Source organism: Falco punctatus (genome assembly GCF_963210335.1).
Source record: "Falco punctatus genome assembly, chromosome: 10".
NCBI classification, from domain to species: domain Eukaryota; kingdom Metazoa; phylum Chordata; class Aves; order Falconiformes; family Falconidae; genus Falco; species Falco punctatus.
In genome coordinates this window covers 13,280,155-13,302,099 of record NC_137590.1, presented here as the reverse complement: position 1 = coordinate 13,302,099, position 21,945 = coordinate 13,280,155, and the positions used below count along the sequence as shown (strand labels likewise).

At 47.9% G+C, this 21,945-nt stretch overlaps 1 protein-coding gene across 2 annotated transcripts in view; it reads left to right on the top strand.

The window, feature by feature from the left end:
* LAMA5 (laminin subunit alpha 5) overlaps positions 1 to 21,945 on the top strand; it is a 97,084-nt gene that overhangs the window by 23,488 nt on the left and 51,651 nt on the right. For both annotated transcript variants that reach the window (XM_080403662.1, XM_080403661.1), the window contains exon 3: positions 19,918 to 20,035. In XM_080403662.1, the coding sequence (XP_080259788.1) occupies positions 19,918 to 20,035 (118 nt within the window). The remainder of the gene's footprint in view (positions 1 to 19,917; positions 20,036 to 21,945) is intronic.

Genomic DNA, 21,945 nt, shown 5'->3' with positions numbered 1-21,945 from the left:
GGCCATGGAGTAGAGAAGTAGGACACTCTTTTGAGCTGTGGGGTGCCTCTCTGCATGTGCTGGGCTGCTCTGGCATCCATGAGCCATCTGCAGAGAGCCACTTCCATGGAAGGCCAGTTGGACATGCTGTATTGGGCTGTGGCACTGGGAGAATGACAATGCAGCTATTGCTTAAAAACTTGTTTTTAACTTCCCAAGTAAATGACATACCTGTGCTATGCCCTACCCTGGCTGGACACATGCCATTGCACATGCCCTTCCTTCTTTCAGCAGTGGTCTTTCAGTGGTGTGTACTTACACACCCAGACCTTTTATCTTTACTAAATCACAGCTTTCTAAAGCCCTTGTATTTTCTGTAGCACTCCCCTTATCTCTGTTCCCTTCCAGGGTTGGGCCCTGGGAGCAGGGAAGCAGGAGGGGCTGAGCAGCCTATAAATGTGTGTGTGTGCCCTGCAGTGATGCTGTACAGCTTACAGCAGCAAGCAAGACTGAGAGCAACAGGAGCACCTGTAGGACAGTTGGGTTTTTCCAAATTGCTAAGCAGTGGGAGTTTCTGCAAGGCAATGCTTTTTGCTTTTTTTTTTTCTCCTTTTTCAGCATCTGAGGCAGTAGGATTTGCAGCATGTTTGTGCAGCACAAAGTTGCAGTATCTCATGTGGATGTCAGCTCATGGAAAGGATCTGAAAACTGGTGTGAAGGTCACTGTCAAGTATCTGTATGGTCTTGTCTCTGCTCTCTGTCCCCTTGTCTCTGCCTTGTCCTTCTTTCCAACCATCAGAATAAGGATGCTCTGAAGTCCTGGGAAGTGCTTTCAGCGGTTCCAGGCAGACTGTAGGACCAGTAAGCATATGCCCCTTCACAACCTGGTGTGCTCTGGGTGCTGGGGCAGGGCTCTGCTGTCCATGCAGTCAGTGGCTCCAGCCAAGCTGGGCTGGGCAGCCCCACGCGCTCTGCTGTGCCTTGTGGTCACATGTAATGCTGTCTGTAAGGACAGTACAATTGGTGTCTTGTGCAGCTCCTAAAATTACTGTTTCTGATGAGAAGGATTGCAGTTGCTTCTGTGTTTTTTGGTTTGTTTTTTTTTTTTTTTCCTCCCCTTTCCTACAGTAAGCATTCAGCAGTGGCTTTGCAGCATGCCCTGCATCTTGGTAGCCCCCAGGCTCGGGATCAGCCGTGTGTGCGCCTGTGTCCCCGTGTGTGTATGTGCTGTTGCCCTCTTGTGGCTGAACCTGCAGAAGAGGCTGTGGGTGTCATGGGTGCTCCTTGCAAGGACATCTTACTTCCTTGTTGACCCTTTCAGTTGGAGAGTGCTGAGTCTGAGCTCTGCTTCCCAGCAGATTTGTTTTCTGTCTGGGATTTACTATCCATAGCGAAGGACAGCAACTCCACAACTTACACCACCTTTGCCCCATTCTGTAGCCAGAGCTGAAGGTTTGGGGCATGGTGCTAAGAGCTGCCTCTTCACATGCTGTTCTGGGGGGAACCTGTGCAACATGGGTGCATCTGGATGAGGTATGATGCCTGCTGTGGTGCAAGCAGCTGTGTGGATGTTCATATCCTTTGAATAATGTGCAAATAGTTGTATAGCACTATTAGTTTTGCTCAGTTTATAAGGCACCTGACCTTTCTTTTGCTAAGGCTTTCAACAAGCCAATTTACAGTCTTGGAAGGGACCACCCAGAGTCTGGTTTCATGGCCAGCAGAGGGGGAAAGGAGGGAAACTCTTCAAAGAGCAGAGGAGGCGAAATTACTACAACGGTCTGCATATTGATTTCATGAACCGTGAGGCTCAGAGTCAGATGCCAGTCTGCTTTGCTGTGATCTTAGCAGAATGTGACCCCTGTCCCTCAACAGCAGAGGTATGGAGGCGATCATGTTTCTCCAGGCAGATCTGATTTCTGGAGGCCATCAGAACGATGTACCCTGTGCCTGGGAACGGTGCTGGGAGGCATTGCAGGAGGCTTTGGGCTGTGCCTGGTAGACACACTATCTAGTATAAACACCCACCGCCAACATCTTTGGAGGTGAGTGCCAAACTGTGGATTGCTTGTAGCTACCCTGTTTGTATGAATGGCTTTGCCTCCCCTCCTTTGAAGATGATGACTCTCTTTGAAAACAAGAGATCAGGAATCTGGTCTCAGACAAGTTGAAAGACACTATTTACAAATGTTTATCCTGGAAAATATTTATAAAGCTCCCCTTGGGAGCAGAGCCGTACAGTACAGTGCCCTCCCTTGGACTGTGAAGTACAGCTATCTAACAGCTTGTGAGCCAAACACGCTCAGGTCAACTTGCATCCTGCTGAGGGATACCACTTCTTCCCAACAGCCACTTATTATTGACCCCATGGTGTTTGTATCGCCGTTATACACTGTGCTGTATTCAATGCTAAATTGCTACTCACAAGGCCCCTGCCTCTAGAAGAACTGCAAGTGGTCAGCAAAGGATAGAAGTTTAACAGCTGCTCTTTGCAGCTGCTCTGAAGGTGTTTCAAGATATTCACACTAGGTCATTAAAAGCTTCTTGTTAATCTCATAGTCGTGTGATACATTACAACAACACTTCTGCCACTTCCAAAATAACAGCCTTGTGTCTTTCGTTCTTGCCCTGTGGCTTGGAGGAGCAGTACAGATGCAGGTGGTGATCAGCAGCAGTATGGGGTAGTGTGCACCTCTCCACATGTGGCTGTGTACTGCCCGTTTCACCATCCCTGCCTGAACAGCAGACCGAATCCTGAAGCCTGGTGGAGATGAGCTGCCTGTGCCTGCAGTACTAGTGGTCCAAAGCCTCTCCAGGGGCGACATGCACATGTTCAGGGCACACTGAGTTTGTAATTCTGTGCTTATACTGTAGCTATAGCTAGTACCTGAATTGCGGTCCACTTTTTTCTTGTGTTGAGGGGTAGTAAATACCGCCAGTGATGCTCTCTCTTCTGGGCAGGGAGTGGGGATAAGGGCTTGGATTTCTGCAGTGGTGGGACTGATCAGTTATCATGTACCTACACCACTGGGAAGGAGGAAACATGAGATGACTGCCACGTAGACTGGGACACTCTTTGGTGCCAGTGTTGGGAAAACTTTGGAGTTTATTTTCCTCAATGTCTGCATCTCACGTCAGCAGTGAGACCTGGTGTGGTTCAGTGTTCCTGCCCTGCGTGCCTGTGTCCCCAGGGCTGGGACAGGATGTGAGTGCATTCATGGCGTAGCTGCCCTGGGTCCGGTTGCTGAAAGGGAGAGGGGCTGACAGGTGTGTTGCTGGCAGTATGGCTGGGTGCTGCAGTGCATCTCCCCACCATCTGCGAATAGAAACTGCCCGGATTTGAAACTAGGTCAGAAACATGACCTGGAGCACACCGCTTGGCTTGAGAAGTTTTGGACTGCATCTCTTCCTCTGGTCCTGGCTACTGAGCCCCGTGCATGCCTCAGCAGCCAGAAATTTGGTGTTAAAAATGTGAGCAGGTGGATTAGTGCTGCTTCTGGCTCAATGCAGTCTGAACAGAAGCACTTAACAGAAGTAATGTTGTTTGCAGTTTGCCGCCTCTTTGTGTGCTGAAACTGTGTGCCTTTCTGATGAGGTTAGCTGGAGGTGTGTTGAAAGCATCAGTCCTCAGCTAAAGTGAAGCTATTGCATTTGTGCTGGGCTTGTCTGTCAGCCGCAAGACTCCCTTTCTGCAGCAAAGTACCTCCAAAGCAGCCCTGGGGTAGGTCAGAGAAAAGCAGGGCTCTACAGCGAGCAAAGCAAAGCAGCTGCAGATGTCTGAGCTGCGGGAGCAACTGGGGCTCAAGACCAGAGTGACCGCACGTGTCTGCAGCGTGCTTCGTCTTAATGTGTTGTTTATTTGATGTCCTGTTTGTTCTGGCAGAGCCTGATTGCCTGCTGAGATAGTTAACTGAATGCTGGAAAACAGTGTGAGCTAGTTCTTTCTCAAAAAGAAATGTCTCTATTTGCCTGAAGCTTTTCTCCCAGTGGCTGGTATGTGCCAGCCAGGGATCTAGAAGGGGGGAGTCTCTTTCCCTGTCCCCAAGGCAGGGGAGGTGGCACACTTCATCTTGGATGTGCCTTTGGTGTCCAGGGTAGATGCAACGAACCCTGGCAAAGGCTTTAGGCTTCAGTTGCCCCACAGCTACAGGGGACAGAGCACGCTGGATGGGAGCATGGAAAGGTTTGGGCTCTGGATTGTGCCTTCCCTCTTCCTTTGTATCTGCTGCTGGTCCTTTGAGGGGTGTCCGGTGCTTTCAGCAGTCTCTGCTGCACAGCCAGCACTGACAGCCGGCACTCAGGATATGGCCACGGTGGGGACACTCAGCAGCCTGCCCCAGAGGGACTGCCTTCTGTCCCACCACATAGGGAGCCATTAATTTCCTGTTACTAGTTACAATAACACAGCACATGTTTAAAAACAACCCCATGTTAATCCTCCCTCTGAAAGAATTCGAACCTGTCATGAAATTTAGAGGAGAAACATTTTCCCAGCCTGCCTGTCCAAAGCAGAGCAGTTCTGTTCTTGTCAGCTGCTTGTGCTTCTGGGAAAAGCAATCCTTGTGCCCGACGGCAGGGCTTTCCTGGGGTGTGGGGGTGAGAAGCACTGTCTTGGGGGTGCTCATCCGGCAGGGTCTGCTGTAGCCTCCTGGGCAGAGGTGCCTGGAGCAGAGGCAAGTTTGGGCAGCTTCACACCAGCTGTAAGGTGTTGCAATTCAGACATGATGAAGGGCACGGATCTGTGTTAGCGAATGAAGTGTAGCTTTGCTCCCTCTTGCTACTCTGACTTTTAATCAATGACTGGCTCCAGACCTTGGGGTGCACTCAAGGTGCAGAGAACGGTGGTGTAACAGTGAAAGAAAAGGAATAGACCTTCCCTGGTTATTTGGGAAGGGTTAGTGTGAGGGTCTGGCCTGGACAAAGCAGTATTTTGCTTGTAAGCATGTGTGCTGATCGTCATTCCTTTTGGTGCGTTCATGGACCTGGGCTGGAGGAGCTGATTCCAGGGACAGCTTGAAGCTGAGGGTGTGGAGGAGGATTTGCTTGGCATCCCAGGGGGGGCAGGAATGTGTTAGCATCTCCCAGAGTATATCGGCTGAAGAGATGTGGGGTGGAGATTAAAGAATTCCCTGATATTTCAGTGGCTGATTGAAACCATACTGAAAATCTCTGCCTGGAGGAGTTGCTGCGTTTCATTAAATAAAAGCAGCCTCTTTTCATCCTTTTGGAGTTGAGCTGCCAGGGGCAGACAGAAAATGTTGTTGATACCACACTCATGATACGATCTTATCAGCTCCTGCCTGTGAATTGTGACCAAATTTAATTGACTCTTTCCCCGTATTGGTTTGGTAGGGTTCCTCTTCCCCAGCAAATGAGTTTTCCAGATGCTTACTTTAAAAATAAATAATAATAATAATAAAAAAAAAACAACAACAAAAAAAAAAAAAAAAAAAAAAAAAAACCTCAAACCAAAAACCTACCACTTAGGGATTTTCTTTGGCCACCTTTCCAGCTTCCAGCTGTTAAGCACTGGAAATGTGTTCTTCATTATGTCCAAGAGAGTAATGTTTCTTTCTTCTGATTAGGGTGGCAATAAATATTTCAAAACATAATATGCTGTAGACAAGTGAGTTAGTATCATTTGTTTTCCACACAGAAGCGTGCAGCAGGCTGAGCTGGCTGCACTGGGGAGCTAACGCTGGTGTGATGAGGCTGTGGTCTTGCCTTAATACATCACTGTCCCCAGGCTATGCACAGTCACTTTGAGTATAGATTCAATAGTCAAGTGTCTTGTTCTGCCTTCAGGCTGTTTTGCCTTAATTAAAAAAAACCCTAAAACCAAAGCAGAAATCATTAGCAATTTTTAGCAGCCCCTTTGTGTTAACCTTACAGTGCCGCCACTTTCAGCAAACATGCTGCTGCCTTCACAGTGCATCTTCAGCCTATGACTCCTTTCTCCTTGTCTGACCCCTGAGCAGTGGAGTTCTGGAGTCAGCCTGATGAGCCAGCAATGGGGCTATTTTGGATTAAGAGGAAGAGAGGTGAATTCCAGCTTCGCAGAGTATTCCCTTCCCTGCCAGCGTTGGCTTTGCTCATAGCAAGGATGCTCCAGCTTGCATGCTTCTAGTGATCTTGGCCAGGCCAGCGTGGCCAGGGCACTTCCACAAACAGAATGTTTGCAGGACGCCCCCTTGCACTTAATCCAGCTAATCTTAGGTAATTAAGTTGCCAAAGTTTGGCGTATACCTTCCCTCTTTGGTTGAGAAGGTGCATGGGGTTATAAGAGATAAATTCGGGCACCTGCAAGAGTTGCTGTATCTAGCTGGGGCTCCCACAGAGGTGGTGATGCTGGGGACTGCACTGGCATCATCTAAATCTGAGAGGATCTTCTTGGAAAGACAGAGAAATGGAGAGAAAGGGCTGTCATCGGTGGCTAACAACAACCCATGATCTGAATCAGCTTATGAAAGTGATGGTGTAATCAGGGGGCATCCATGAATAAGCCTTGGGAGCAGAACAGCAGTGGCTGATGCTGTAGATAATTTGTGGTGTGACAGGAAAAAAACCCAACAAAAATGTTGTGATGTGCTAATTGAAATTCAAAGGAGGATGAGCTGGCAATAGCCCCAGCTGGGAGATGAGATGATTGAAGGAAAAAGAGTTGGAAAGTGGAACTGAAGTATTTCTCGGACAGGAGGGAAAGGAGTTATCCCAGCAGGCAGGAAAGTGGTTGAGCCACGGAGCTGAGGTTTTTCCCAGGAGATGGGTGCAGTCCCTGTTCTGCAGCTGGGATAGATGGCTCTCACGCAGCCCATGTGTTGTTTGGGGATGCAGGGAGACAGATACCCGTGTGGGAACGGGTGTGAATGCTGCCTGTGGACTAGGGTAAGTTAACAAATGTGTGTTGTAACTGCCATCTCTGCAAAAGAAACCCTAAACAACAAACTTAGAGTTTAAATCACCTGTCATGCTCTCTCCTTCCTAGGTACCTTTAAAGATGTCCCCATCCTTTTTGATTCTCCTGTTTTCTGTGGTAACAGCCCAAAGCTAATGGGAAAGGCAGGATGTGAATGGGACTTTTCATCTGTTCTAGACCTTCATTTCCAATGTGGGAAATGCTTTAAAATATCTGTTTTGCTCACAAAGATTGCAGCATATTTTTCCCTTTTAAAATAATGTTTAATAAGATTTTTTAGAAAAAGAATTAAAATACCAGTAGAAGCAGAAGGGCATAAGCCAAACATTAAGAAAAAACCCTTGAGGATAAAATGAGTTTGTGAGCAATTTGGTCTTGAACTCTGTGGGAATTGGACTAGATCTGTGAAGTCTTCCCGGATATCCCTACATAATTTGGAGCCCTAAAAATAACACAAAACTTGAATAGCCCTGGCGACCTCGAAGCTGCTTTGTGAGAGACTTGCAGTTGTAGCCAGAGTAGGTGAACACCCTGCAGCACATCTAAGTTTCACAAACCCCTGATGAGGCAGTTGGGAGGTTGCTGATTGGTTACTGGTCTTTGTTAGCATCAGGCTTTGATGGATAGGACTCCTGAGTTTGCTTCTGAAATGAGCAAATAGTGATGGGGGACAGTGGCCTCTCTTGGAGATGTGAAGTGAGTCTAAAGGCTCCAATTAAGTCTGTCCCAGGGAGGGCTGTTTCACAGAAGACCACAGACCTCGCTGCCACTGGCTGTGCTGGCGGGGAGCCCACTGCAGTGATTTATTCTTGGGCTCTGCTGTTGCACGAGCCCCAGTGCTGACCCACGGGGCCAAGCAGCTTAGCAGAGGAGATGCAAGCGTATGCAAAAAGGTACTTACAGCAGAGGTCTGGTTTGAAACAAAGCAGCCAATTTCCTTTCACCACAGACAAGCCTTATCTCAGGAGATTATGTTTGTCTCGAATGGAACCTCTGGTGTCATAACCGCGCTCTTCCTGGGCAGATACAGGCTTGAGCAAAAATCCCATAGTGGCAGGCTGTGCTGTGGTTGATGCTGTGACTTATGAGTCACAGCCTGTGTGGGAGGTACTGGGACCAGGGAGTTTGGGGCTTTTTGGCTTGGTGGGATTTTTTCTGTTGGTCTTTTTGGTTTTGTTTTCATTTTTTAAACTGGCAGAGAAGAGCTGCAGGGCCTGTTGTCCTGCACATTACTGAGTGGGGCAGCTCAGTTGCATTTGGAGGCATCTCGGTGGTGCCTGACTGCTGCTGTGGGTCTGAGCCCCCACAGATGTGTGCATCCTGCTGTGCCATCAAGGGAGAGGGTTGCCTGCTGCCTAGGTCCCATCTCGCTGGTCTGACAGGCATGGAGATTTCTCTCAGTAGTCATGAATGCATGTTGTCCATAGAGAAAGTCTTCGCTGGGACATGGTCTCCTCAGCCATACAGAGAAGGTTGTTTTCTTCAGCTCCTTGGAAACACTTTACAGAGCACTCTTACAAATACAATTGCAGGGATCAACTGCTACACAGTTGTTGCCCAAAAAGGGCTGCAACATGAATTGCAGATAGGCTGCTTAATTAGTCCATCATACCCAAGAGCAGACCATGTTTTGTGGTCATAGCGCAAATGTAACTGAGATGTTTGCTTTTTCTTCTCCCATGAACCCAGTGGATGCTGCCTAGCTTGAGATTTGTGATGGGCTGCAGATGGGTCAGTCTGGTTTGACCACTGCTTTAGCAAGCTGTGTTGAAGGTGCTGGAGGAATTTTGTAATTACCCTGTCCTCATGAGCCAGGGCAGATTGCTTCTCCTCATCTCAGCATGCAAAATCCCATCCTGCCTCTGCAAGTGTGCTGGTTTAAGCCAGGTTGCCAAAGTTTGGACTGGTGAATATGTATGGTTTTTTTTTTTTTTTCTTTTTTAGCTCATTCATATGGTTCTATGATGTAAATGTTCTTTTTGAAGCTGGGGCAGGAAGAGGCTGGAGATAAGATGACAGTAAATGGCTAGAGTAAACGCTGCAAGCAGAGTTAATGTACTTCAGAGAATATGGGTGAACTGGCAGACTGGAAAGTTCAAGGAAATCTAAACTTCTTGCCAGCCAGGATGCTTTTTCACCAACTGCTCTGCACAGCCAGCTTGGCTTGTGATGTACCTAAAGCAGCTTCTAGTTTAACTTGGACTACCCATTAGATACATGTTCATTATGTTCAGAGCTGTATGACATCATGTATATTACTTCACTGAATTTCTATTTTTTTAATCTTAGCCTGTTTAAAGGATTTTGCTCTTATACCTGACCTAAATCACAAGGTCTGTCATGTACCTTCCTCAGCTCTTCCTCCCCTGCATTCTTGTTCCACAAATCCATCTTGTGATGTCTGACACCTCTACAAAGAGGAGAAATTAATCACGGTGCATTTTGTCTTGATCTTCTACTCTCCCACCCGCCCAGCTTGTTGGGAAGTTGGCATTATACTGTTAGGGATTTGTTAATCCAATGGAGAGAGGTCTCCTGCCTGTCTTGCAGGTTTCTTTTTCTAACTGCCTGAGTTTGAAAAGTGTTGAAGGTGGAGTGGTGATGGGGAGATATAATGAGCTACAGGAACTGATTGCAGGGTCGCACAGGCTTCAGAGGTTTAAGACACCTTTTTTCAAGCAAAAGTCCTTTCTTGAAGGATGATTTTGAAAATCTCTGAGCATTGTATCCTATAGGGGCTTGAGAGAGAGCTTGGGCTACCTACTATCCTGCTCAGTTTGGACCCAAACTGAAAACCAGGAAGACTCTCCTTTCTGACTGTGCCAATTTCTTCGCTTGCCTTGAAATGCCTTCAGGGGTTCCACATAGGTGGATGTTCCATCTTTATTGGGGTGTAATTTAACTACAGTGTTAGCTAAGCTTTGACAGCAGCAGTACCATGTAGGTGTCGCATACCATGCCACGCAGCGATTTACTTCAGCACTCCCAAGGTGGTCTTCAGTGGCCTGCACTGCTTCCATACAGAAATTGTGCAAAAATTGACAGCTGTACTGTACTGCTCTGCTGCTTGTTAATTGTGGAGCAGAAGTGAAGTGGTATGAAAGGTCAGACCAGGTTTCTTAGTGAGGAGCTGTTTGAGTTGAGGAATTTTGGCCCAGTGCACGCTGAAATTCCTGCTTGGTTGTGTGGGAGCTTCAGCTCAGGGGAGGTACCTCTGCTTCCAAATCCATTGAGGCTTCGCCTGAATTTTTATTTATAAGGACACACTTTGCGTTTTGCAAGCTGTATGGTGCCTGCCTGAACCAGTGGTGGCTTGCAAGAGTGGGAATCAGGAGCCCTGCAGGAGAGCCCCTCTGCTCTCCCCAGCCTCCTCCCGGGAAGGTTCACGGAGAACAGGCTGGAGCATGGGCAGAGCCAGGAGGACCAAAGTACACCAGAGGCTTTGAGTTCTGCTGTGCTGGGCTGTGGACCTGTGCTTTCTCACAGCTGTGCCCATACATCTGGGTCTGGAATGTGCTGTGTTTTAATGACTTGATTTTGTTGTGATTGCTGCCAAAGTCATGGATTCCTACTATATGTTTTAAAAGCAAACAATCCGTGACTGCAAACACTTTATTCTCTGCATCTCAGCACACGTGCAGCTGGGTGAACAGTTAACCAAATTAACTGAGAGATGTTAAATTATACTCAGAGGAAATGGGAAAGATTGGGAGCAGCGCTGAGCTCTGACTGGTAAACCCTTAGTGAAATCCTCTTGTGGCAATGTTGTCCTTGGCTGGTAGAGGGATTAACATGGTCTTTTAAATGGGATTCTTTCTTTTCCTTGTACTCGGGGTCATAGTTTCTACTCTGTTAGACTGCATGTTGATAAACAGGAGGTACCAGGCAGGGCCGTTGTTACTAAAAGTATTACAGCCCTTGAGTTCAAGCCTGTTCTCTCTCAGTCCCAGGAGTGGATGCCCAGGGAGACCTTACAGACTTTATCTACAGCTTGCTGGGATGGTTTGGCAATAGGTGGGGCCTGGGCTGGGCTCTCCTGCCAGCCATGCTCGTGCTTGCTGTGCAGAGATGGTCAGTCACGGGGAAGAGGGACAGGTTTTCCTCTAAAGTTGGACCTTCTCCCTTCTGCACAGCAAGAAGTAATGGATAGGTGAGGTCTTTTAGCCATATAGGAAAAGGCTGTAGCAACATACTGTTACATCCTCTCCTTCATACATGTGTATTGTCTGTTGTTCCAAGTCTTCCTTCACAAAGAGCCAGTTGATGTTCTGAAATATTGGTGTAATGTTGGTTCACTGAGCAAAGGCGGTGTTGGGGTGAGCTGCACCTGAGGGAAGTTGCCCATGTGAACAGGAGCATTGGACAATCACCTAGACGAATGCAATGTGAAGTGGACTTAAAAGGTTTATTTGCAGAGCAGGGCCATGCTGGAGTGCACCGTGAGGCACTGAGATCTTGATCCTGGGCATGGGGACTGGCTATGTCCTTCCAGGCCAGAGACGTGTTCATTGTCTAAAGTTTGCCATGGTAGGGTGAGTCACTTAAGGAGATTCCCCCTGCCTTATCCTCTGGAAGCCTAGCTGGCATTAAAAACTGAGTCAGTTCTTCCCTGTTAGTTACACACACACACAAAAAAAAAATACTTGCCCTGTGTGTGAAGTGACAGCTCCCTGAAGAGACTGCTGCTTCTTGCTGTTTCAAATAATTGCTGTCATATTACATTCCTCAAGACATGCTTTTTCTTAGCAATTTCAGATTTAGGATGCAAGCATGCTAGTTAGTATTAGCAAGCAGGAACTCCCTGATTTTTTTCTGTTTATAGAAAAGCATCTTTTTCGTGTATGTTCTGGGATTAGTAGAGGTTTTGCTGGTGTAGTTTTCATTTTGCTGAAATTAGTCACAAATTCCTGTTAGTTCAAGGGAGGAGAATTAAGGCAATAGACCAAGGGCCTTTGAAAACCAACCCCAAGAACCACGTGGTATTTTTTTTCTGCTCAAAGTCATCATCATGTAGGTGGGTAGGTTTATTCAGATACCTGGATTTGAGTGACTTCCAGTTAAATTCCTCTACAAACCCAAGTCTTCTTGGGGCATCTGCTCATTGCTTACTTGTCTACATGAAGCTGCTTGCAGGCAGTTTGGCTGCTTTGCTTCTGCGCATCAGACAGCATGGCACAACGGTGCGTTACCTCACAGCGGGGCTATCGATGCGTACCGGTTAGTGTGCCTCTGTGAACCCAAAGACTGATGTTCATTTTCCATTTTTTTTCTTTGAGTCACTTTTTTTTCCTTACTCCTTTTTTCAAGTTGTACTATACCAGTATTAGCCCCTGGTATGAACTGCCGCTAATGCTGCCAGCAACTAATTATGATGCAGAAATTTTCCCAGAACAGAGAGTTTCCCAAAAACATTCCCAGAAGCTCCTAGAAGTATTTGACAAAGGCAATTGACACTTCAAGGTAAACAGTCAGGATTTCAGATTTTCACACAATAGTCTCTGTGTCTTATCTCTGAAGCATTAGGAAGTTTTAAGGGCATCTTTATAGCCACCTCTGTGCTGGGCTTCTGCTGGTGTTTGCAAGAGGATTAAAGCAGCTGGAGAGGGTTGCAATCCTTGTGGTTGGGGCATGTGCTCTTCTCTCTGTTCTGTGGCCTCAGTCTGCTCCCAGGCTGGGCTGGCCTTACGAGGCAGTGTTTGCCTCCCTTTATGGGGTGCACAAGGCTGTCTGCATTGTGGGGGCAGGAGAGTCCACTGAGCACTTCCCTGAGGGTGTGCTAGTTCAAGTTTGGGCTAAAAGACAAATATTTAAGTCTTGTCTCTAAGGGGTTACTTTACATTTTCCCAGCAATCTAGAAAGTTGCAAAGGCCATCTCATCCAAATGCAGGATATCTCCTAATGTGTAGTGAAAGCCTGCTGTGGTCGAAGTCCTTATCTGTGACTGATGCCTCCTCCCGAGGAATTCCAGCCACCCCCTTCTGTCTTGACTGCATTTCACTCTGCTGTGATGCCTCCAATTACCTACACCCACCGTGGGCATGTCTGGCTCCAGTAAGTGACACTTGGGTGGTTGCTGGGCAGACACAGAAAGGGCTGATTCTGAATTCAGAAGGGACCCTGCTTGCTGGGTTCTAAGCACAAGCTTGTGTTTGAACATGTTCATGGTGTGTCAGCATCCCTTGAACACTGCCTGTGTAGCTGTGTGGCACTTGCTGCTTGCAGCTCTAGGCATGCACAGACTTAACAGGATGCTCCCCAGACCCCACGTCCTGCCCATGCTCCTCTGTGCCTCTCTCCTTAGTGTCAGCTGGCTGAACCTGCTGCCGATCAGGCTCTGGCTGCTGCCCTGTTGGTGGTAATTTCTAAAACTTGGCTATCCAAATATTCAGTTCAGCACTGTGCAGGCTTGTTGAGCCACAAGTGATGGCACTGCTCTGTTCTGCCTCAGGCCAAATGCTGAAGACTTGGTCCCCCAAGGATTTTTGGCAGGAGGTGCGTATGGTGCTGGCTGGGGAGGGACAGCTTGCACAGGAGGATGCTATGAAGGTAAAGCAGTGCTGTGTGTGAAATTAGCGAACGAGCCAAATCCTTCTCGAAAGTGGTGTTTAGAGAAAAGAACCCTTTGTGGAAAATGCTCTATCAGCTGTTCATCTAAGCCAAACTGCTTAGAAAGGGAACAGGTGCTGTTTAGAAAATAACATCATAGAACATTGGATTGCTGTTGCTGTTACTTATGACACTGAGCAGGTTTCATGCTGGTTGGTAGTTCTGAATCTGTGGTTTCCAGAAAGCGTTTTCTTTGATCCCTTTCAATAAAACTCAGGTTTTGAGAGAAAATCTTGAAAATGGGTTGGTGCAAAGCTCAGTCCCTTTCCTTAGTGCTTTCCCTAGTCTCAGTGCTCGCTTCTCTCCCCAGCCCTGCAGAGATGTTTGAATAGCTACAGCTTTGCAGCTCTGTCCTCTCCTCTTGGGCTTGGGTCTGTGCAGGGCTCTGGCTGTCTGGCATGTGTCCTGGGCCAGGCAAGGGCTGGCTGTCGCCTCCTGTAGCAGCTGTGGGCTCAGGCCTCTGCCCTTGTCCCAGGCTTTGTGGGGGAAGATAAGAGCTAACCTGCCTACTGGGGCAGGCAGCTCTGGTTTCTCTCGGAGAGTCGTGGGGCATCGCAAAGAATTTCTGTGCATGGGTGTGATGAGTTGCAACAGACTCTGCAGATGGTGAAAGGGGATGGGTGGTTGTTTCTAAAACTTGGTTATCAAAATCTTGGGATACAAGCATAGGGGACCCTCTTGCTCAGAACCCTGTAACCCTGCATGAATAATTTGGAAAAACATCATTTTTAGGAGTGAGATGTGACACGCAGACATAAGAGAACAAGGCAGGAGGTGCTGTGAGTAAAAGAAGGAAATGAGGGCAAAGTGTGTGTTGGTACACATACATCTTTCAAGCACTGACTTGTGCTTTTTTTTTTTGTGAGGGGTTTGTTTGGACTCAGGGACTTGAGTATTTTGTAAAAAATTACTGGATAAAAAGCCATACTGCTTGGAGGGCAAACACCTCCTTTTGCTGCCTAGAAGGGTTGCAAGAAAGGTAGGCACATACTTATCAGAAGCTAAATGTGAGAGATTTTAATAAAGTATTCTGATGTGTGGTCTGGCAAGAGATAAATCTGCTGTAGGACAGGAGAAGCTCAGCAGGGGGATAGGCAGACTGTTAATGAGTAAATCCATTGCTTCAATGAGAATAAGTGATCACAGGCAAAAGATGCAAAAAGGGGCAGATCACTGACCTAGAGATTCAAAGCAAGTCAGAAGCTCTCTGGCTTTCGAGGGCTTTTTCACCTTCCGCATATTGTTTACAGAGAGAAAAGGTGCACAAGGAGGCTTGATCACTTATCAGCCACTTATTATCCTGCCACTGCTAGGAAGAGCAGATATGGTGCCAGCAGTGCTGAGCATTTCCAAGCCTGGTGAGTGTTCTGTGTCCACGGTAGCTGGACAGCTGCTTGCCTGAACATTGGTGCCTGGGCTGCGGACAAAGGTGACCTGTGCTCCCAGGGAGCTGCTTTTCCTGGTGCTATGGACTGGTAACCCCATCCAGGCTCCGGTCTCTACCACATCTTCCAGGGGGCTTGTGGCTGCAGTGTTGGACCAAGACAGTGCCTGGGGGATGGATGCGCATGGAAGGAAGCAAAAGTATTGATCACTTTTGAAAGCTTTGGGGAAAAATTAAAAAAAACACAAACAAACAAAAAAACCCAAAAACCCAACCAAACCAAAACAACAACAAAAAAACCCCAACACAATTTCTATGGTGGTTCTGAAATGGTTCATCTGGGTATTTTCCACTTTCCCTGCTTCGGTCTAGGTTTTGTGGATGTCTGGAGCTGCTGTGCAGTGATGCAGACTGGGGTGTGGTATGCCCCAAAATGCTGCAGGTGCCTGTTCCACATGTGCTGAAGCCCTTTGGGGCTGGCCACCCCTCCCAGTGATGCTGCGCATATCCAGGAAGGCCTCATGTGCTGCTAGAGAGTGGGATTTGTTGCCCATGCACTGTGCCATTGAGCTGCACCCGCTTTCCTGGTCCATCTGATCCGTTCAGGAAGTCCCAAGCAGGAATTACAGCAGTGCTGGTAATGCTGTCCACAGACACACTCCATGGGGATATTTAGCAGCAGTTAGGAAGAGATGGACTGTTTTGTTTTTACGTGGTGCTGCTGTTTTAATAAGTCAATGCCAAAGGTAATGAATCTGTCATACAGAAAATTAGATAGTGGTTTACTATATAAACTACTCCTGTGCGCTCCGGGGCTGAGAGTAGAGCTACACACAGGCTTGTACCTTTTGTCAAAGGACCAAAAAAGGGCCTCTTTTGCTGTTTGTCAAAATGTACTTGCCAGTATTACAAGAATGCGAAGATTTATTTTGCTTATTAAATGTTACTGTGTGGCGTTGTGGCACCTTGGAGGAACATCAGTGAGACTTCACCAAAAAGCCCTCACTGAAGAAACATAGGATGTGGCAGAGTCCAGCTTGCTGTCTTGTTTCCACATGTGCCTCCTAAAGCTGGAAAACTACAGTGTCTTGGGGGAGAGAATAGAGGAGAAATGTGCAAGTTGGCCACTGTGTGCTGTTTACCCAGGAGGATAAATGGACGGACAGACAGCAAACATGCTGTTCTGAAAGCAATTGAGTTTCTCTTGCCTCTCTGGATCCTGGTTTTACTCTTCAAATCCTTTCATTGTCACACTGAGCAGTAATCAGAATTAATTATATTTTCATCGGATTTGGGCAGCTTTATCCAGCACCAACTACCAAATGCACAAAAGGCATGGAGTGGGTGGGAGATGGAGGAAATGCCCTCATCTCCATCTTCCTCTCCTGGATCTGGGACTTGCTCCATCGTCCCAGGCACTGGGACAGCTGCAAGTGATAGTTACTAGGGAACATGCTTCAAAACCGCTAACAGCAACATCAGCTAGATGTAGGGATGTTACTATTTTCAAAGAAAGTTGGTTGCTAATTAAAATACTCCTGTCAGAATTTCCTGGCTGAAAACTTATCCCAGGCAATGGTCAAAAGTTGAGTTGTACCTGGCATACTTTCAGAGGTGGTGAGAGCAAGGGATCTGCTTGCCTGGAGACAAGTGTGTGCATCAGATCTGGTGCTTCACCTCCTTCCTCCATAGAGAAGGGGAAAAAAACTGCCTAAGAGGCTGGGAGCATAGAGGTTTTTATTCATCTGACTGATAATAGGAGCTAAATAAAGGCTTTGGAAAAAAGCACGACCGTTTCTCTTGCAGTGTTGGTTGGGCAGAACCGTACTGGAACTAAACATGGAATGAAAAGTCTGGCTTTTCTGCCAGCTCTATTTTTAGAGCTACTGTTCAATCTTTGTATCTCTCTGAGTTTTCTCAGCATAGGCAATTGAGGCAGGCAGTCTGCCTTTATTTTTTTTCCAGCAGGCTGTGATATTCTGCAAGATAAGGATATTGGATGGAGGGACAGGGGAGTAAGATCTGACAAAAAATTCTCTGAATACTAGGATGTAGGTCCTGTTCCAGGGCTGGGTTCACTGTGGTCACAGACTCCTGAATATTTTCTGTGCCCTGCGTAGGAATGACCCTAACCCTTACGTGCTGGAGGGGAGTTGGTGTGCAGTGTTGGCTGACTTCTTTGTGTTCTAAAATTGCGGTCACAACCAGAATAAAATTCAGCAGCAGTTTAACAGCGCGCGGTAGCGCTAATGATGGGTATGGAGTGGAGGAATCATGTTTGGCTTTGAGAGCAGCAACGGGAGAGGAATATTTGAACTGGGCTTCAGCTGAGATACTGTGGCTGATCCAGCAATATCCAGTAAGAACCCAGAGGTTCTTGTTCTTTCCTGTAAAAAGCAGCAGTAAAAGACAAAAAGTTGGCATGTTAGCTCTGGTCTTGGGTATTTAACCCTGCCAGTGGGGTTGGGACTGACCTTCCAGAGAGCTCCCAGCAAGCACAGACACAGTAGTTGCAACCAACAGCACAAGTTCTTTTTTTGGCTGTTGTTTTGACTTTGTAAAGCACTGAGCCCTGGGCTTGGTTTTGCATTGAGTTTCAGTGTTTGTACAAAACCCGCCTCTCACCATGCACCAGTTTGACTGGATCATAACCCACGCTCTCCAGAGGCAGGGGACTTCTGAGAGCTAGAAGCGTGTGAGGAATTTGGACTCAAGGATATTTAATTAGGAACATTTCTTTCCATTATGAAACCGGACAGTGAGGAGGGCCCCCCCCAGAAACTCCATGGGATTTACTGACTATAAACTTGTAGCTGGCTTTGCAAAAATATAAATGCAGAAGATAGGGATATGCCTCACATTTCTAATTTTATTGTGATTGCTGTTTGTTCAGAGCAGAGGCTCTCTCTTAGTGCCTGAGACCGGAACAGATGCAGGTATGCTGGAGCCACAGCGAATTTTGTTCAGCTAAAGGCTGTGTCAGATTCCAGCAGGAGTATTAATTTATTCTTTGTAGAATAAAGCTGGAGGAGGACTTACAGTGGAGGGAAGGTGTAACTTCACTGGCTGGTAATTGGCTCTGTTCCCATGCCAGGAGGCAGATGTTAAGCTGTGAGAACTGGTCCTGCAGAGAAGGCATCTGTCTGAGCTGAAGCCTCTTGGGCTTCACTAACAAATAACAGCTCTGCTGAGTGTAAGCAGGCGGAAAATGCTGCTCCTCTGAAAAAGCCTAGTCTCATATGCCTGGACAAACGTAGGTTGCAGAGGGGAATTGAGGCAGCATGTAGGTCTGGTTTTCCCCAGGTTTTAGCAACTTGAAAAGGATGTCTGTTTTGCCCTTGACTGGGCTCTCGAGTCTTTTAGCAGTAGGGAACTGTGTCGGGTGCCTACTTTGACTTCTTCATTCTGGATAGCACCAGTCCTTACCAGTGCAACCCCAAGACTGGTAACGAATCCCACGCTTCTTCCCATTCACAGCTAGAGAATGGCCTCTGACCTGCTGTGCTTCAGGATCATGCAGATTTCCCAGCTGGATCTAGGTCACTCCTCCCCAGGCATCTCTCTTAAGCCCCCTTAGCCTACATCCAGGTGTAAGTTCAGATGCCACCAGCCTGTAAAGGGAACCAGAGCAATTCTCCATAAGTAGAGAAGAGGCTGCCCTGGAGCCAGAGGGCTGTCTGGCAGGAGCCTGAGGAAGTTTTTGCCTGTGCAGCCCTCTGAGGACACTGAGCTGGTGCCAACCCGCAGGGCTACAGCTGTCGTCCTGTGCCGTAACCACACAACAGCACTCAGACCCCCTTGTCTGAATGACCATAAGATGACTTGATAGATTTAAATGCCTCTTCATTGTCTCTTTTTCCCTTTAAAAAGCCGCCTATGGATCATCAGGGCTGTTTTGGAGGCATGTTGTTATTAATAGTCATCCTCTGGCTCAGCGATGTGTGTGGCTGGGGCAGGGCCGAGGTGCAGGCTGCTGTTCTGGCACTCCTGCAGCTGGCTGGGGCTGGGGTGGGTGGGCTGAGGCAGGCACAGAGCCGTCCTTTTCCTTCCCTGGTAGAAGTGTCCCTCGGGATACCTGTTAGTCTTTGGGGGATGTATGCTCATACAGCACCAGCTTAGTATGAGGAGGCACTGCTGAGCTATAAATCTCTGCTTTTCAGGCACTAAACTCCCTTTTGGGTTGTTTTTGACGTTAGGAATTTTCTCTGATAAGAGAACTTTATTTGCCTTTAAATATCACTTTGTGACAGGATGATGGAGTGAGGATTCTTGGAGCGAGCCTGTGCCAGCCCGGGAAGGGAAATTCTGCTGGGGCTTTTGTTTCTCTCTAGTGCTGATATTTTAGCTCTTTAAAGAGTACATTTATTTTACTCTTGCCAGGGGTGTGTGTGTGCACACATCAGTGTCCAGACAAACGGAAGCAGCCCAGTGTTCGAGCTGTGCTGAAGCCAAGTGGGTATTCTGCTCTTCCCTCCCTGTGGCACCTGGGGAAGAGGAGTTGTGCTGGAGTTTTTCTGCCACTGACTTCAAAACACAGGTTTGCATGGATGGAGCAGGGCTGCCATGTGGAAAGCCTTTAAAAAAAAAAAAAAAAGAAGGATTTTGTGATAGTGTATGCAAGGTGCAGTCAGATGTTCCCAGGCTGGCAGTCCAGGGTGTCACCTGTTACTCTAAGAACAGCCCCAAAGCCACTACAACAGCTTCGTAGCTGTTTTTTAGTGCTGCCTGCTTGGATCAATGCTAAGTCTAAGGTGTTGCCCAGCACAAGCTCCTGAACATGGCCCATAGCCACAAAGTCTGTGTTTTGTTTGTATTCAGACTGGTGGGAGCTGAGCTCCCTAATCTGGCTCTCTCCAGCAGCCATGTTGTATCACAATCCTTTTAGATGTGGAAGATTTTGCTCCACAGGCTGCTTGTGAGCAGCAGGACCTGCAGAGTGCCAGCTCGTTTATTCAGCTTGGATCCCACTAAGTTCTCCCTCGTTTTCATGATGCTTCATGCAGCCAACTAACTCTGTGTTCCTTTTTTTCAGCTCTTCCACGTAGCCTACGTCCTGATCAAATTTGCCAATTCCCCTCGTCCTGACCTCTGGGTGCTGGAGCGATCTACTGACTTTGGACTTACCTATGAGCCCTGGCAATATTTTGCCTGTAAGTATGCCAGTGTTCTAAGAGAGCTGCAGGTTAGTGCCAGGTAGTGAAGCCGGCTCTTTGTGCAAGTATGAGGCTGGGTTTGGAGATGTTTGTGTCGTTGCTGTGATGTGGTACATGTGCTTTGTTTCTTCTGCCCAATAAGGCTGCAAGAGTTGAAGCTTAGATCAGGGCAGCTGGGTGAAGTTGTGGTGCTCCTCAGGGCAGGAGAAATTCTTTGCACTCTGGGACTAAATCTAACTTTTAAAGTACTGTCGTTGGTGCCCACCCAGATCTATGTGGATGCCAAAGCTGGCACCAGTGTCAAATAGTTGGACATTGCTGATCTAGGTCTGCAACATGAGATTCCTTATTGTGTCCTCCCTGCCCTCCTCTTTCTCTCTGTCTGCCCTGTACCACATCCAGACTGGCATATTTCAGCTCCTCTAGAAGCAAACCAGTGGCTTACTTCCAAGTGGCTGCTGTAACAGAAAAGTCTGGATCCAGTGAACAGTCCCCTTGCATTTACCAGTACCAGAGACTGGATACAGCCTGTGCGGGGCTGGGAACCACCATCGTGCTGCTGTGCAAACGGGGATCAGAGTCAGCCAGCTGGAAAGGGTAGCTGCAGAGATCCAGTCTGCGCATTTGACTTCCCCATTCTCTGATTAAAACCTGGTCCCTTTGGAAACAGCTGGTTCTACAAAACTTCTCCCCAAAGGTCTATGGGGTAGCTGGATGCTGAGGAACTTGTTAACCCCTGGCCCTTCCCAGAAGCAGCAGCAGCAGTAATTGGGAAATGTGAATTAAAATCTACAGCCAGAGCTTAAAACCTGGCAAGGAGAGACCTCAGAGTACTCAGAGGCCTTGCCCTGGGCTGCCTCTGAAGGCACGGATTTCTGACTTACCTGTTAGCCTGTGCTTGAGATTTGCTGGCTTTTTCTTGTGCAGGAAAGAGCTGCAGACATTTTACCTGTTGTGTTGCCTTAGGGTGGTAGCTCCTCTCCAGTGTGGGTGTTTTCCCCTTTGCTGTGTGCTAGTGGGGAATTACTGCTGTCAAGTTGCCTGCTCTGTCTTCTCTGGGACTTTCTCTTCCAGCTCTGAAGCCTCTCGTGGGGCTTGTTACTGTCACATTATTGCATGGTGTGGGGCTGAGCAGGGAGTGAGTTACTGCGCTGCTCTCTTGTTCCTGCATGCAGTGGCAACACTGCAGCGTTTGGAGTCCTTTTCCTTCCTGCAACATCAGGCCCTGTTACCACCCCCTGCTGTCCCCCCCCCCTTCCCCCAAAGAAGTGACATCAATGACACAGTCAAGTGGAAAATTCCCATGAAAATAGAGGTGACTGCTCCAAAACCTGCCAGATTTGCTAGCACAAGAAGTCCTTTGCAGAGGTTTATTTTTGGCATAGGGAATTCTGTAGGTGGTCTAATAAAAGCACTGGTCAGTTCAGTAACTGGGTTAAAAGCAGCCAGCAGAAATGTAAGCATTCTCCAGAGACACCAGTGAGCCTTGCCATGGGTGACACCATCCCCACGGGCTCAGCGCTGCCCCTTGAGCCCCACTCATCATGGGAGATGTTCAGTTCCCCAGGCTGCTGCCCTGTGCCTCCCAGCCAGGCTGCTGAAGTGCCTTCGGGCTTAGCTTTGCCGGAGGAGGGAAGAAGTGACTGTCATGGAAAGCATCTGCCAGTGCAGCTGATGGGCCCTCTCGGGGAGGGAGCTGGAAGGACCGTGGCAATGCGTGGCATTGCACCGGGGAGGCACGTGCTTTCCTCTGCCACCAAAGGAGAAGCAGGAACACTGTGAAGAGATTTAAGGTGGTGTTTATCTGCGTGAAGGGTTCCCCGCACAGCGTTTCAAATGGGGACAGGACGTGAAAGCTGCCCGGTCCCAGCTGTCCATCCAGGCCCACAGAGCCTTGCCTGCCCCAG